We start from the raw sequence: 16,469 nt of genomic DNA, 5'->3' as shown, positions 1-16,469 counted from the left end.
ATTTTCCTCTGAGCAAATGACTGATATCTAATCCTTTAGTAAACCAGCTGCCTTTGGGTATACCGCACATGAAGCTGGCGGTATAAGCAACTGCCATTTTCATTCGGGTGTGAGATGGGGATTTTGTGTCTCATTTTCTCTTTCTGAAAATTTATTCATGTAACATTCGATAAAAACCATTTGTTGCAACAACATGGATGGACCTTGAGGCCATTATGCTAAGTGAAATACGTCAGACAGAGAAAGACAAATATGATTTAATCTCATTTATATGTGGAATCTAAAATAGCCTAACTTGTAGAAACAGTAGAATGGTGGTTACCAGGGTTAGGGGGTCGGGGCCTGGAGAGATGTTGCTGATTGGTGGGTACAAACTCACAACTAGAAGATAAGTAAATTCTGGAGATCTAATGCACAGCATAGTGATTGTAGCCAACAATACTGTATTATAAACGTCAAAATTGCTGAGAGACTAGATCCTAAATGTTCTCACCACAAAAGAAATGATAATTATGTACCATAATAGAGGTGTTAGTTTAATGTTCTGGTAGCAATCTTATTCTAATATTTAAATGTATCCAATCAACATGTTGTACACCTTAAACTTATGCCATGTTATTTGTCAATTATATCTCAATGTATTTATTTAGAAAAAATTTCTTAATGTTTATTTTTGAGAGAGAGAGAGAGAGAGAGAGAGAGAGAGCTTGAGCAGAGAAGGGGCAGAGAGAGAGGAAGACACAGAATCTGAAGCAGGCTCCAGGCTCTAAGCTGTCAGCACAGAGCCCGATGTGGGGCTTGAACTCACAAACCTCAAGATCAGGACCTGAGCTGAAGTCGGATGTTCAACTGACCGAGCCACCCAGGCGTCCCAATTGTATCTCAATTCAAAAAAACATTTGTAACTTGCCTAATTGGAGAATAAATTTGCATGCATTCTCCAGCAAGGCTTCTTTGTTTTTTCATAATCTGGTGACCGGAATATGGAAAATATTTACATTTTGTACCATATTTGAAGCACTGTAGCTTTGTTCTTTTGAACTCAGTTTTTTGTTTGTAAGCGAAAGAGGGAAATAACTGAGTGAGAGATGTGATCTAGATTTTTATAGCTGCATTCCGTATTTTTAAATCATATAATAGGAGTGAATAAATTATGTTGTACAAAATGGTTTAATCCAAGTGTCAGCTTCAGGGATTCTTGAGATAGCTACTAACTTTTCAGTTTTGCTGGCTTTGGTGGCAGGCCGTGTCTTTACTCAGAAACCTTTGCCATTGGCTGGGGTCTCTGGACCTGTCGCCATGCTTCTGAAGGTACCACTTCTCTGAAACCTCCCTTTTCATTGTTCCTGCCCTTTCTGAGCAGCAGGAACAGTCACATGTCTGCTGTGCACATCTCCAGGCCACCATTAAGACATAACCTTGTCAGCAGGGTATCAAGATGCATGCAGTCAGTACCTTCCAGAGAGGTGGAGCAGGTATTTCAGAGTCCTCTGTACTTTGAGATTTGTTTCAGAGTCACAGACGGTGTGGCCCCGCGAGATGCACTCATAGAGGTATGGTCGCTAGAGACTCACCAGCCTTTTCTTACCTGCAATTTATAAACTGTCCTCAGGGACGGAAAAGAGTCTTCCAAAGCAAAACACAATGGCAGCCAGTGCCCTGGCCAAAGCCCTGTGTCTGCTCGCTGGTGTTTGGGAATCCTGGGTCGAGGTGAGGACCTGCGGCCACCACGGCTCCGCGGAATGAGTCCCGCGGCAGTTCTGCCAGTGCTAAGTGTGTGTGTGGCTTTGGTCTCCTCCCCACAGCTATTGACCTGCTCTACTGGCGGGACATCAAGCAGACTGGGATCGTGTTCGGGAGCTTCCTGCTACTGCTCTTCTCCCTGACCCAGTTCAGCGTTGTGAGTGTCGTGGCCTACCTGGCTCTTGCCGCACTCTCAGCCACGATCAGTTTCCGCATCTACAAGTCTGTGTTACAAGCGGTGCAGAAAACCGACGAGGGCCACCCTTTCAAGTGAGTACCCCAGCTGGGCCAGTCCTTGCCCAGTCTCTCACGGGGCTCCTTCCCCCTGACTCTGTTTCAGCTCCTGGGCATTTGGGTGATATGTCTCTGGGACCTGACAGATGTCTCCCGAGTCTCTTTAATGCTCTGGCTTCTAATAGCTAATATTTCTGGTGAATTTCTAAGGCAAACTCAGTTATCCCCATTGTAACACTTACTTGCTGTATTGAGTTTTTATATTTAATTATTACTAATGAATTAATATGCATATTTAATATAAATTTATAGAGCATACACATATTTCATATTTTATATTTAATTATTACTAATAGTGATCATAATCCATTATATGTGCACAATGTTTTATAATTTAAGGAGTAAGCAACAATTAATCCTCCCTACCCTGTGAAGAAGGCAGAGCAGTGTAATTAATCTCTACGTACAGGTGGGAAAACTGAGGCTCTAAGACGTAAAGTGACTTGCCCAAGGTCATATGGCCAGTAAATAGCACAGAGTCAGGGCTAGGGTGTTTGGATTTTTATTTCTATGGTCTCTGGAAGCTTCATACCAAAGGGCCAACTTTCTGAGGGGTACAAGTTCATGAATAGTCTTATAACGTGCCCTCCTCTGCATTTTTATACCAGGGAAATCTGACTAGAATGAACATTAAAGAGGAGGAATTGTTTTTAAGGCCATATACTAAGGATGAATGAAACAGGGCAGAGGGAGGCAATAGTCCCGCCAGCTGCATGCCACCCAACTCCACCCCAATCTGTCTCCTTGACTCTGGCTTGTGAGCCCGGGGAATTTCAGCACTGACTGTCAGAGTCACCCCCTCCCCTGCTGTTGGCCCCGTAGTGCAAGCTGTACTATAGGTGTCCTCAGTTCCTGTAACGGAGGGGACAGTTCTGAGTCCTGGATGAGCCTTGTAGATGCTGCTGCAGATGGCTTCTGGGCCAGACCCAGTAAATCCTCCCTGGCTCACCCACACCAGTAAGCTGAATGAAGACCTTAGGGCACCGGGCCCTTGAAAGGTGAAAAGATGCCTGTGTTTGGGGGACAGAAGGGAAAGGGCTGCACATCCAACCTCCCTTCCCAGCCTCTGGTTCCTGGCCTCAGTGTCAGTTACAGTCTGAGCACTCTTGCCCTTGGGATGTATTGGGCTTTCTTCTAATGCAGTTAATGGGTCTTCTGGGCTATAACTTGTGTCTACAAATTCCTATCCCAAAGGGGGGAAAGCGTAGAAGTGCAGTGTCTTCATATCAGGGTTGTACCATGCCTACCAGCCTGTGACCAGAGTTCACATCTTCAGAGTCCTGCTCTGCCTCAGCCTCTGCCCTCAGCCATCCAAGAAAGGCTAGCTTCTTTCACATTCTTGGCCCCCCAAGACTGTCATGTTCAATTAGTTCAACTAATTTTTCTTCCTTTAGGAAACATTTAAAAAAAAAAAAAAACCAAAAAACACAACTTCCCTGTGGTTGAGTTGTTTTTATCAGTAAAAGGAATACCTGACTAGGAGCACATTTTGGGATCAAAACTTAACTAGACAAATCAGTATTTTTCTGTATTTTTTCCTAAAGAGTAGGAAAGCCATAAGATTTCATTGTAAGCTCTCTAAATTCAAACCAAATGCTACTTTATTTTTTCCCTCTCAATTCTCAGAATTAGATAAGCACGGTAAGAACTCTAGAAATATCCTCTGGGTAGATAACATAGTGCTGTCTTAAAACAGAATGGAAGGAGGGGAGGAGGCAGAGAGGATGGGCCCTCGGTGGGGGAGCATGGCCAAACAGGAGGACTGACTACATGGGGAGCCTGGTTTATCTGCCCATAGTTTCACTTCATCGTTTGAACAAATGAAAAATGCAGTCACTAAAAATATTGCCCTTAGTAGAAACAGTGAGCTTTTGAATAGGGGCCAGGTCTCTTGAGCTTTCAGAGCTCTCTAGATAAAACCTGAGAGTCTTTTCCAAAATGCAAACACGAAATATTAAAGTTGAGGTGATGAACAATAATTGGCAGCTAGGATTTTCAGATACCTCTGTTATTTAAAAAAATAAACCATCTCCATGCAGCCAAGAAGAAATGAGGACTTTCACAACTACCTGGCAGACCAGGGATTTATGGAGAACTCAGTGAATGAGCTGATTCTGGACTGACTTCTCCCTGGTCCAAGCCAGTTGCTCTGAATCAGCAGCTCACGCTGTCATGCTGTCTTGGGGACACAGAAACAGTCACAGCACACCATTAACGGCCATAATTCCCAGGTTCTCCAGTATACTGGAAGTGGGTGTGTATGGTCCCTGCAGCCCACTGGCTGGCGTAAAGCCCCCAGAGATGGCCTGGCTGTCCTCAGAGTGGGAGGAGGAAAACTCAGCTGTTTCATGGTTACCTCTGATGGAGCTCTCTGTGGATGGTTTGTTGACAGGACCTACTTGGAGCTCGAGATCACCCTTTCTCAGGAGCAGATCCAGAAGTACACAGACTGTCTGCAGTTCTATGTGAACAACACACTTAAAGAACTGAGGAGGCTCTTCCTTGTCCAGGACCTGGTGGATTCCTTAAAAGTACGGTTGCTTAAGCCACTCACTTGACAATCTTGAGTTTTGTTTTCCCTCATGGTATAACGTAAACCACCATGTAATGGAGAATAAGAGGCAAGTGCTAATTACATTCTAGAGTGAGAAAACCTCCAGCTGTGTGGTACCATGGAGTGCATCCAGTCCAATCCTCTCATTTTACAGAGGCCACAACTGTGGTTCAGAGAGGCTAAGTCACTTGCCTGAGGTTGCCCAGCGAGTCACTGGCTGGGATCAAACCGAGGGTCACATGGCTTCTAATTCTATACTTTTCACGACACACCAGGTTGTTTCTTCTTATCGTTTTCAGTCCCTTGGTCAATTTCCTAAAATTAGTTCTTTCAGAACTCTAGTTTGGGAAATGTGAAAAATATATATATGCTTTTTTCATTGAAAGAAACTCTGTGGACTCCTAATGGTGAGATGTCCCTGTGTCCTTACCTGGTGTGTGCTGTGAGACTGAGCCTCGGAAGCATGGAGGACCTTGGCACCTGTGTGTTATTCCTGGCACTGTCACTGAACTTACTAGGTTTCTTTGAACAAGCTGCTCAGCCCACCCTGTGGTGTATGTATAAGACTGAAGTCAACGGGGCATGATTCAGCAGGGCCTGAGCGAGGTTGTTGTGAGTTCCCTGTGCTCCCAGAGTGCTTTGTACGCACACTGGGCAGGGGTCTTGTCGCCGGGGCTGCCCAACAACTGTTTGAGGAAGGGCAGAAGGAAAAGTGAGTGATGTGGCCTTGGAAGATGCTCTGCTGGAATAATACTACTTTCCAAGTAATGACTGAAGAGAGATACAAGGGGGATGATAATTACTGACCCAAGGGCTTTTAGGTTGATGTTTCTATTTGTATTTGTAATGTAAAAATATGGGCTAGAGCAGAGGTCATCAAACCTTATCTGTAAAGGGCCAGATAGTAAATCTGTTAGGCTTTGCATGCCACATAATCTCTGTCACAGCTACTCAGCTTTGCCATCATAGTAGGAAAGCGGCCATACACGATGCATAAATGAATGGCTGTGGCTGTGTGCCAATAAAACTTTATTTATGAATACCGAAAGTTGCATTGCATATCATTTCTACATATCACAAAATGTTGTTCTTGCTTTGGTTTTCTTCAGCCATTTAAAAATATGAAATTTATTCTTAACTCATGGGCCCATAAAAAAACAGGCCAAGGGCCATAGTTTGCTGACCCCTCCCTTACTATTTCATGGCGTCCTTCAAATCTTCTGACAAAGATGTCCAAAAGGTTCTAAGAGAAGTAAAGGCTAGGTTCTCTTTCAGTAATTCTGTAAGGAACTTTAAATGCTTACATTTCTTATTGAAATGGTGTATTTTCCCTCCATTTTTAATCTAAAAAAAGTCAATGAAATAAGACGCTCATCTGTCACAAATGGTTTTAGAAGCTCTGATAAAGATTCCATTCTTCAGTTTGCAGTCCTGATGTGGCTCCTGACTTACGTTGGCGCTCTTTTCAACGGGCTGACCCTGCTGCTCATGGGTAAGGACAGATGAGCATGTTATGTCTTCCTTCACACTCTCCACGAGCATAAAGCTTCCTATGCTGTTAGCTGTGAGCTTGCTGTGGTAGAGTCCTAGAAACAACACCATAGTACAGGGCATTTCCCTGACCATCATAGTTCAATTTAAGAGTGTATATTATACATTAATAGTGAATCTCTTAGTTTGAGGGATTTTTTCTCTTGAATCACAACTGGTTTTATTTGGTTTCTAATATATATTTGTTCGCAGTAGGCAATTATGGATAGAAATTAATTTTCATTGTGGGAAGGCACAATCCATCCCTCATTCCTGGAATGAGTCTGGGAATAATGGCTCAATATCTGTAAAGGGCTCAACATCTCTCTGTTTTCCTTATGGGCTGTGCTGCCATCTTTTTAAATTTTTTTTAATGTTTATTTTATTGAGAGAGAGAGAGAGAGAGAGAGAGAGAGCCAGGGGTGCTGGGGGAAAGACAGAGAGGGAGACACAGAACCCAAAGCAGGATCCAGGCTCTGAGCTGTCAGCACAGAGCCCAACACGGGGCTCAAACCCACAAACCGTGAGATCATGACCTGAGCCGAAGTCGGACATTTAACCAGCTGAGCCACCCAGGTGCCCCCAGTCCTGCCATCTTTTAGCTGGAATGCTAGCTACCATAAAATAATGCTATAAGATTACATAATTATATAAAGATGTATCTAAAAGCTTATTCTCACTGATAACTCTCAGAATTTTAATACTGTATTTGTTTTTCATCCCAGCTGTGGTTTCAATGTTTACTCTACCTGTAGTGTATGTTAAGCACCAGGTAAGTCCTGTGTGATGTCAGATAGTCACCTTAAATTTTGACCTTGTGACCTTTGGATATGCTCATGATTTCTTCTTCTTTGTAGGCACAGATTGACCAATATCTGGGACTTGTGAGGACTCACATAAATGCTGTTGTGGCAAAGTAAGTTACACAGTGCAGTTCCTAAAAAGGAGAGACTATCTTTTTTTTTAATTTTTTTTTTTTTTTTACGTTTACTTATTTTTGAGACAGAGAGAGACAGAGCATGAACGGGGGAGGGTCAGAGAGAGGGAGACACAGAATCTGAAACAGGCTCCAGGCTCTGAGCTGTCAGCACAGAGCCCGACGCGGGGCTTGAACTCACGGACTGCGAGATCATGACCTGAGCCGAAGTCGGCCGCTTAACCGACTGAGCCACCCAGGCACCCCAAAAGGAGAGACTATCTTAGGCAGGCATTTGTGTGGATTAGATATGGGTAATAAAAGGACAATAAAATAGTAAGTTCATTTATGATCATTCACTTACTGGAGTCAGGCATTTACACCTTTCCCAATCATATTATTTCAGAAAATTAATTATACACTTTAAAATGCTTAATCAAATAAAACTTCAGTGGTTTAATTCAGGTATGATGATGAATGAGTTCTAATGAATGAATGATATTGTGCTTTATCTGGAGACTGGCTCATGTCCAAGAACAAGATGGGTTGGAGGAAAGAAGGAAGCCTGATTCAGAAAACTAAAATTAGGGGAAAGACATTGCAGGAAGAAGAAGTCACGTAAGCAAAGGGAGAAGATGAAAATGTGGGTCATGTAGGAAATAATGAGTCCACCAGTGTGTCTAAAGCTTAAATGAGTGGAAAGATCAACTGTAAAGACTCTAGAAGGAGAGGCTGAGGTCAAGTATTGAACACTGTAAGGAATGGTGACTCTGGCCCAACAGGAAATGGACAGCCCCTGATGTTTTTATGCAGGGGTGATATGCACAGTATGTGCACACAGATGTGCATACTGTGACAATCTGGTGAGAGGGGAACTGAACAGGGGAGTGGAAACGTAATCAGGTCAGCTAGGAGACTATGGTAATTCACAAAAGGTGACAAGAGTCTAGGCCTGTTAAAGTGGAAAGGAGAAAAGGCAAAGAATGTACGATGTATGAACCTACATGTGCAATGTAATTGTTCGTTAAAATTGGAAATCAAGGCTGTGAAAAGAAACAGAAAGAAAACATTACCCGTAAGGACTAATGTGGTTTCTATAATTGAGCTGCGTTCAGATTTGGATCTGAGCTTCTCGGTAGCTAGCAAAAAGGGAAACTACGTAAGTTAGATCGGTCCTGCTATCAGAAAGGAAGGAACAGCAGTTTTTGAAGAGAACCTGTTTTGCCTGACACTAAATCTGGAAGGAAATTTCTTGGTGGGGTCTTACCTCTAAGGCTCCTTCGCCTCTGAAATTCTGATCCCATGTTAGAATAATTCCCAGCAGAAGAACCGACATCATTTTAGTAAAACAGTGAAGAACATGATCTTTGGAATCAGACTACTTTGAGTCCATTTCTGGTATTTTTAGCTACATGAGTTCATCATAAATGTTATTTGACTCTCTGAGCTGGTTTCCTTGTCTGCACATTAGTAATGTTAAATACTTAACTCATATGGTTGTTGGGGATTAAATGAGATAATGTCTATAAAGTACTTTTACTTGGATTGGACGTAAGACACAATAAATATTAGACATCAGCACGATCATCGCCATCAGCACCATCATCCTATTACTGCCTAGAGATTGGTTAAGAGGAGTGTGGAGAAAGTCCTAGACCTGGTGCAGTAGACCTCAGTGCCACTCCCTTCTCTATGTGGAATAGATGGATAGAGCCTGTCCCAGTCATTTCTGGGTCTCAGGTAGATGCACAGAAATAGGTCTCTATTGTTGCATAGAAATGTGTTCACAGACACTCACATACTTCAGTATCTTTTGGAATATTAGCCTATTTGGTCAGCTAGCTAATTACGGCAACAGCACATGATGAAGTCACAAAATGATTTTATTAATAACACTTGTGACTTACTGTTTTTTGATATTGTCTTTTTAGGATTCAGGCTAAAATCCCAGGCGCTAAAAGGCATGCTGAGTAAATCGATATCCCACCAGGGACTGGACACAAACCAGAATGTCTGGAGTGGTAACAACTCTGTTCTTACATGTTACTGCAAATTGATTGTTTCTCCCCCCAGTACCATAATCTTAGAGACAAACTTTAAAACAGCTGTTTTTAGGCTGTTCCTGTACTCTTAGGATATTTGAGTCACTTGTGTCAAGCACTAAAGTATAGAGAAAAGTGTATTAGATGTGGTTTTAATTTTGTGTTGCTAAAAAAAAAAAAAAAAGTGCATGATGGTGAGAGCCCAGCTTATTTTGTCTTCTTCGGTGTTCTCCTCCTCCTCTCTGCAATGCTTCTGTAGCTTCTGACGTTCCCCGTGGCTAGGCCCTTCCTGCCGAGTGCACTGATGCAGTAGTGGAAATCGCTTATATGTCCTTGGGTTGCTGGTTGGATTAATCTTTAATAACAATATATAGAATTGTAGACTGATGTTTTAGTGTTTTTCCAACACACAACATAAAAATAAAAACAGTCGACCGTACTTCTGGTAATCAGTTTTGTATAACTTAAAATAATTAAATAAATGAATAACCCCCTCCTCCCTGCCCTCCCCCCCCAAAAAAACATGCAGTACTTTTGTTGTGTGGGACTGACAGGCTGATTTACATGTATGGTAAAAAAAAGTACCAGCATGTTAACTTTATTACGATTTGTATTACTTTCTCTGTAGTTCCTAATGGACCTAATTATGGACTCTGGATATTTGCACTTATGTACTTGATACTGAATGCATAAATAAATGTTACTAAATGTAAAACCTTCTCCCTCTCTTCTTGTGGTCTTACCAGAAAATGCAAAAGTTCTAAGAGCTAGAATCTTCTGAGGACAGGCTGGGAAGCCTGAGACCAAGAGCTCACTTTATTCCTGTCTTCAGGACTGCATGGTCCAACTTCAACTTAGTATATGGCTCCTTTGGGGTCTTTATAGAAGTCACTACAAAGTAGTAAAACTGGAAAATACTCTTCATGTTGTACTGTGTGGGATTGATGTAGATATCTTAAGCAGATTATATATATATATATATACATATATATATATATATATATATATATATGTCTTTCTATAGACTTCTTATAATAATATGCAATAATTATATTTGCTAGGAAGCCACTCTTTTGGTAACTATTTCTTGAGGACCTACTGGGTGCCAAGCACAGAGAAGAGGGCTGTGAGTAAGAGAGATGACAGTTCCTGCCATCATCAAGACAAATCTTCTAAGGATTGCTTGCTGCTTTTCATAAAAATCCAATTGCATATTTTATTTCACTGTTAGGATCAAAAGTCAAAGATGATGAGGAAGAAGTGGATGAAAATAGTAGCAGTGGGAAAAATACAAGTAGTAGGAGAAAAAAGGAACAGTAACTTACAAAACGCTGCCTTTGACCAGTTTTACTCTTGGGCTCCATAAGCACTTATGGAGGTACCCTTGTGTACAAAGTGGTGTGATGACCATAAGGGCAACTGGACATTGTGCCAACGGCCAGTATGGTGGGAGATGGGAGTTGGCATGTGAAAACTAAATAAACTAACTAAATAAAAGGCAGCAGGAAATACAAGCTGGCTTACAAGACTAGAGCAACAGAGAAGGATTCTCAGAGGAGGTGAACTTTGCGGCTGGGTTTTCCAGATGGAGAAGGTGGTTCATCCCAGTACGAAGAGAGAACATCACCTAAGATGCTAAGTCACAGAAATACATGGCATCCACTGAGAATGGTGAGTGACAAGTTGAAATGGGTTGTAAGGTGCTTGGGCTGAAGATGTGGTGCCAGGTGAGGCTGAAAGGGTGGGTTGAGACCACTAGGAAGAAACTTGAGTGCTAAGGAGTTTGAGCGCTAAGCACCCACTGTGCCCAGAGGAGCCTCTAGGAGACGATGTGGAGGGAGATGGGATCGGAGTTGGTGATGGTCTAGATGTGGGGTTTCAACACCAAGGCTGACCTTGGCCCTCCTCAAATTTCACGCCCTTGGCAGCTCGCGTGCCTCTCCTAAGCCCAGCTCTGTCTGAGACTGGCTGTTCAGGAGAACGCAATACCATTTTTCAGGGTAGAAATCCCAGAAGGCCTGGTATGGGGCAGGAAGATATTAAGCTGGGTTTGGTGCCTGCCATTCTTTATGGTTAGTAGGTACAGAAGAGGATCTTTTTTCTCTGTGTGTGCTTTCCAGTCTCCAACCCTTTGAGATGAAGTTTCCTCCAAAAGCTTTACTGTGTAGAATTAACCTCCCCCCCCCCCCACATCTGCATTCGCAGCATCTTCCTCCCTCCTGTTAGCCCAGAATTCCTTTCCTAAGCAGCCGCGCATCAGGAGGATCTAAGGAGAAATTTCCATTTGCTGGCAGTGGTGGAGAACGTTTCCCGAGGAAACCCCTGTCTTTACAAAATGATAGGTATGGACGTAGAATTTTACCAAAGGGAGCATGGGACACATAATATCAGTCAACCTGATATTCTGGGCGATGGATATAATGTGAGGACTCTATGAACAGGTAAGAAGAGGACCAAGAACAGGATCTCCCAGGGACCCAGTGTGAGTGGAGGTCATCCTGAAAGCTGTGCACAGTACAAAAATTTTACGGCCTATGGATGAGCCAAACAAACACAGGGTAGGGAGACACAGAAGCTGTGGTATGCCTTATGGCTCATTTCAGGAGTAAAGGTGCTCTTTCCCCACCTGTGTTAGTTTTCTGGGGTTGCCCTAACAAAATGCCAAAAACTGGATGACTTAAAGCAATAGGACTTTACTCCCTCACAGTTCTGGGGGCTAGAAGTCTGAAGTGAAGGTGTTGGCAAGGCCATGTTCTCTCTGATAGCTCTAGGGGAGAGTCCTTCCTTACCTCTGCCAGCATTGCATGGTGCTCTTTGGCTTGTAGATACATCACTCCAGGCACATGGCCATCTCCTTCCTGTGTGTCTTCCCACGGTCTTCTCTCTGTATCCAGATTTCCTCTTTTCAGAAGGATAGCAATCATGGTGGATCAGGGTACACCTTTGTGACCTCACTTGGATTTGATTGTCTCTGTAAAAGACCCTATTTCCAAATAAGGTCGTATTCTGAGGTACTGGGTTAGGAACTTCAAGGTCTCTTTTTGGCAGGACACAATTCAACCCATCACACCACCCCACGCCTCACAATGGCCCTTATGCCATTTTGAAGACTTCGCCTCCTGTGTAGAGCCCAGACCTATTTCTCCCCTTGTTCCCCACTAGGGAAGTACTGCTGAAAAGAAGTGAACTGGCTCCTTTCTTACCCAAAGGTACTTGAGTGTGGCCGAATGCTGGACCTCACTTCACTACTACAGGCTTCTAGTAATCACCACACTGTCCTTGAAGAGAGCTCCCAGCACCCAAACGTTAGCACTCTCATTAGAGTACAGAGAAGAGGTAGGGGACATGAAAGAGCCACCACTGGTGTTTTGGTGTTAGCCATTGTAGTAGTGGTTTAGTGCTCTGCTGATCCAGGCAAAAGGGCCATTTGCCTTCAGATCCCAACCTGCTTCTCTACTGCTTTATACTGGGCACCATATTTAAGCTCCTCAAAATGATTTTTTTTTCTTTTTGATACATTCAACACTACAGAATTAGTTCACTTTTTCTTTGATGAATAAATTGAAATGAATTCTTTTGTATCCTAGGCCACAGTTTCCTTCTAAAGGGATTCTACTGGAATGAGCTCCTTCTGGCTTTTAAGGGGGGGGTGGGGGAGGGTTCAAGTAGAAATGAAAGGACACTAAACAGCAACACAAGAGACTCAAGTATGAAACTGGTTGGTAAAGTAGATTTTAGGTCAAAAACTGTATTTAGAGACAAAGGAGGTCATTATATAATGATGAAAGGGTCAGTTTAACAGAGACATATAACAGTTGTAAAAATATATGCATCCAATATCAGAATATCTAAATATGTAAGACAAATATTGACAGATATGAAAGTATACATTGACAATAAACAATAATAGTAGGAGACTTCAACACCCTACATTCAATAATGGGCAGAACACCCAGACAGAAAGATTGAAAGAAACAAGGGACTTGAACAACACTAGAGACCAAATAGACCTAACAGACATATACAGAACTTTTCACCCAACAGCAGAAGAATACACAATCTTCTCAAGTGCACATGGAACATTCTCCATGATGGATCACATGTTAGGTGACAAAAAAAGTCTTTTTTTTTTCCAGTTTCAATGGATACTTTTATTATTTAGTGAATAGATCACCAACTTTGTCTCCCTACCTACCCACAGTTAGAATTTCATCTTATTTCCATGCTGAGTAGTGAAACAACGACAAAGCTAATCAGAATAAGCTACTTCAAACAGGGAAGCTAACACAGCTCATTTTCTTTTAACAGGAAAAATATAAATGCATGCAATCTAGAATGCACAACGGTTTAGTCACTAAGAAATTCAGATGATATCTTGGTGCGGTAAAGAAGAGCTGAGATGCCGTGCAACTGTTTTAAGGGTTCCTGGCATTACATCTCTTAGCCACTAGCTGAATCTTGACATGGGGGAAGATTTTAGCTAATGCCAAGTAGAGATGCAACAGGTGCTAAGTTGACTGAGGGGCTGTGCACAGGAACCAAAAGGCAGGAAAGTACTAAACACTGCTGAGAACATCCACTCCAGGAAGGATTTTACCTTCCAGGAGCTCTAAACTGGCACCACCCCCGGGCTCACATGGCTGACTTTATCCTCTGTGTTCCATTTGGCACAGCAAGTGGCAGTGTCTCCACCACCTATGATGGTGATGCAGCCCCTGGAAGTGGCTTTCACCACCACATCCATGAGGGCTTTGGTTCCTTGGGCAAAAGCTTCCCATTCAAATACGCCCACAGGGCCGTTCCACAGAATCTGCTTAGCCCGAGCGACTGCCTCAGCATACTTCTTGCTGCTCTCAGGACCACAATCCAAGCCCATCTAGCCCGCAGTTATGCCAGAGGCCACAGTGGCTTGCCCTGTCTTGGCATTCTCATCAAACTTTTCAGCAGTGACAAAGTCAACAGGCAAGGTAATTTCCACACCATTCTTCTCAGCTTTGGACATCAGATCTTTGACGATCTTGGCTTCCTCTTCATCAGAGAAGTGCCAATCTCCGTGTTGTTGAGCACCTTAAGGAAGAAGGTAAAAGCCATTCCACCACCAATAATCATCTCATTGACTTTGTCCAGCATATTATTGATCAACTGGATCTTGTCTACAACTTTAGCTCCGCCCAGGATGGCCAGGAAGGGTCGCTCTGGGCTCTCCAAGGCCTTGGCAAAGTAGTTCAGCTCCTTCTTCATCAAGGAAAGCTCCAGCCTTCTGTGGCAGATTGACTCCCACCATGGAGCTGTGGGCTCGGTGAGCAGTGCCGAAAGCATCATTGACATAGACATCTCCTAGCTTGGAAAGTGAAGCTTGGAAGGCTTCTATTTTGGCTGGCTCAGCTTTAACCTTATTCCCAGAAGCGTCTTTTCCCTTCCCCTCTTCCTCCACATGAAAGCAGAGGCTCTCCAACAGGATGACAGACCCAGCAGCTGGGTCAGCACAAGCTTTCTCCACTTCTGGGCCCACACAGTCCTTTAAGAATAAAACATCCTTGCCAAGCAGAGATTTGAGTTCTACAGCAACTGGCTCCAAGCAACTGGCTTGTCAGGCGTGGGGGCACCATCAGGCAGGCCCAGATGGCTCATAAGAACAAGTGACTTAGCTCCATTGTCCAAGCAGAATTTGATGCCTGGGATGGCAGCCTTGATTCTCTGGTTGTTTGTTATCTGGTTGTTCTTCATTGGAACGTTGAAGTCCACTCTCATGATGACCCACTTCGCCTTCACGTTCAGCTTGTCCAGAGTCAGCTTATTAGAAAGCAACATCTTGGCAATTCAATGGCAGCAAGGCTGAAGGCTTAAACAGCAGAGAAGAAAGCGGCCAACGTGCGCTCCAATCACATGCAGAATCACTGACAAAACAAGTCTTAACAAATTTAAGAAGATAAAATTATACCATGTATCATTTCTGACCACAATGGAATGAAACTAGAAATCATTAAAAGCAAGAAAATGGGAAAACTCACATAATATGTGGAAATTAAACAATACAATCTTGAACAATCACTGGGTCAAAAAGGAAATCAAAAGGGAATTTAAAGGGCGCTGGGTGGCTCAGTCGGTTAAGCATTCGACTTCAGCTCAGGTCATGATCTCACGGTTTGTGGGTTTGAGCCCCGCATCGTGGGAATCTATCCCTCTATAATCTCTTGATGGCAAATTGATACCGTCTTCCTTTTTGCTTAATGGAATGTAGCCCGTGGCTTTTTGTTTCCCCTCAGTGGGAGGGAACACCCAGATGCTGGCTACCACAAAATATATTCCTAACAGAATAGATGGAGATTTCTTCAGGGACTCTATTATGTTCTGTTAGGTTATCTGCGTGAACCCATGTGGATGCCTAGTTTATGGCAGAGTCTTTAATCTCCCTACCTACATTGGGAAGAACAGTGTTAAACCAAGAGCATTTTCTCCTGGGCTTATAGGGTTTCTTACTAGGTAAAGTACATTTAACTTTTTTCATTTTTACAAACATTTACCTTAGTTTTATTTGCGTTCTTTAAATTCCAAGTTGGGTATTATATTAAATGTTTTGAGCCAATTGACTAATATATATGTAATTTAGCTATCTGATTTATTAGTTAATAGATCATTTTAAAACAATTATTTTAAGGCTATTAAATGACACCTTTTAGCAATGATATAGCATCATTGAGTCAGACACTATGCTGGGCTATTTACAAACATCGTTTCTAATCCTCAGAATTTCAAAATCCTACATGATTAATATTTTTATATGTATTGTCCAAATGAGTAAACTGTAACTAAAGATGTTTAAATAACTGACACAAGTTTACACAACTACCAAGTGATAAAGCAAGGACTTGGAACCCTGTTTGTCTGGGCTCTTACCATTGAGTGACACTGTCTTTCCTGTGTTTCTCTGCCCCTCTCCCTACAGTCTCTAGCTCAGAAGCAGTGCTGACTCAGCAAGACTATTTGGTTGCTAGTAAAGAAAATCACTAAAGTATATGAACCATAAATGGGCATTTATTGGAAGAACATACAAATTCCAAAGGCTTAACCGCAGAGGATGGAGTATTTTCCCAAACACACAATTTTGCTGCTTTGACCTTTGTGATTAAAGAAGAAGGTACTTATTCAGGCATTACCTAACAACCCTGCCGTCAACAGGGGCAAAAAAGAAAGTGCACAAATCTTAAAGAGCTCTATACCATGACTTAATTTTACACACACATTCATCCTAAACCGTAACACGCATCCACATTGCAACAGAAAAAGAAATCGTAATAGCTCAAGCTGCTGTGACAATTCATTTTTCAACTTCAGAAGCTCATTCATCTGGCAAAACTGAGAAATCAGAAATCTCATTGACTGTGAAATC

At 42.6% G+C, this 16,469-nt stretch overlaps 1 protein-coding gene and 1 pseudogene across 2 annotated transcripts in view; one reads left to right on the top strand and one right to left on the bottom strand.

Annotated features, from left to right (window-relative positions):
• The window catches only part of RTN1 (reticulon 1), a 232,612-nt gene extending 222,818 nt beyond the window's left edge, over positions 1–9,794 (top strand). For both annotated transcript variants that reach the window (XM_045451145.1, XM_045451146.1), the window contains 6 exons: positions 1,806–2,013; positions 4,430–4,568; positions 6,014–6,083; positions 6,847–6,893; positions 6,979–7,037; positions 8,969–9,794. In XM_045451145.1, coding sequence (XP_045307101.1) covers positions 1,806–2,013; positions 4,430–4,568; positions 6,014–6,083; positions 6,847–6,893; positions 6,979–7,037; positions 8,969–9,011 — 566 coding nt within the window. In that variant the 3' untranslated portion in view covers positions 9,012–9,794. The remainder of the gene's footprint in view (positions 1–1,805; positions 2,014–4,429; positions 4,569–6,013; positions 6,084–6,846; positions 6,894–6,978; positions 7,038–8,968) is intronic.
• A 3,421-nt stretch (positions 9,795–13,215) lies between these two features.
• On the bottom strand, positions 13,216–14,966 carry LOC123583927 (annotated as a pseudogene).
• Positions 14,967–16,469: the final 1,503 nt, after the last annotated feature.

Source organism: Leopardus geoffroyi, chromosome B3 (genome assembly GCF_018350155.1).
Source record: "Leopardus geoffroyi isolate Oge1 chromosome B3, O.geoffroyi_Oge1_pat1.0, whole genome shotgun sequence".
NCBI lineage: Eukaryota > Metazoa > Chordata > Mammalia > Carnivora > Felidae > Leopardus > Leopardus geoffroyi.
This window is presented reverse-complemented; position numbering and strand designations above follow the sequence as displayed.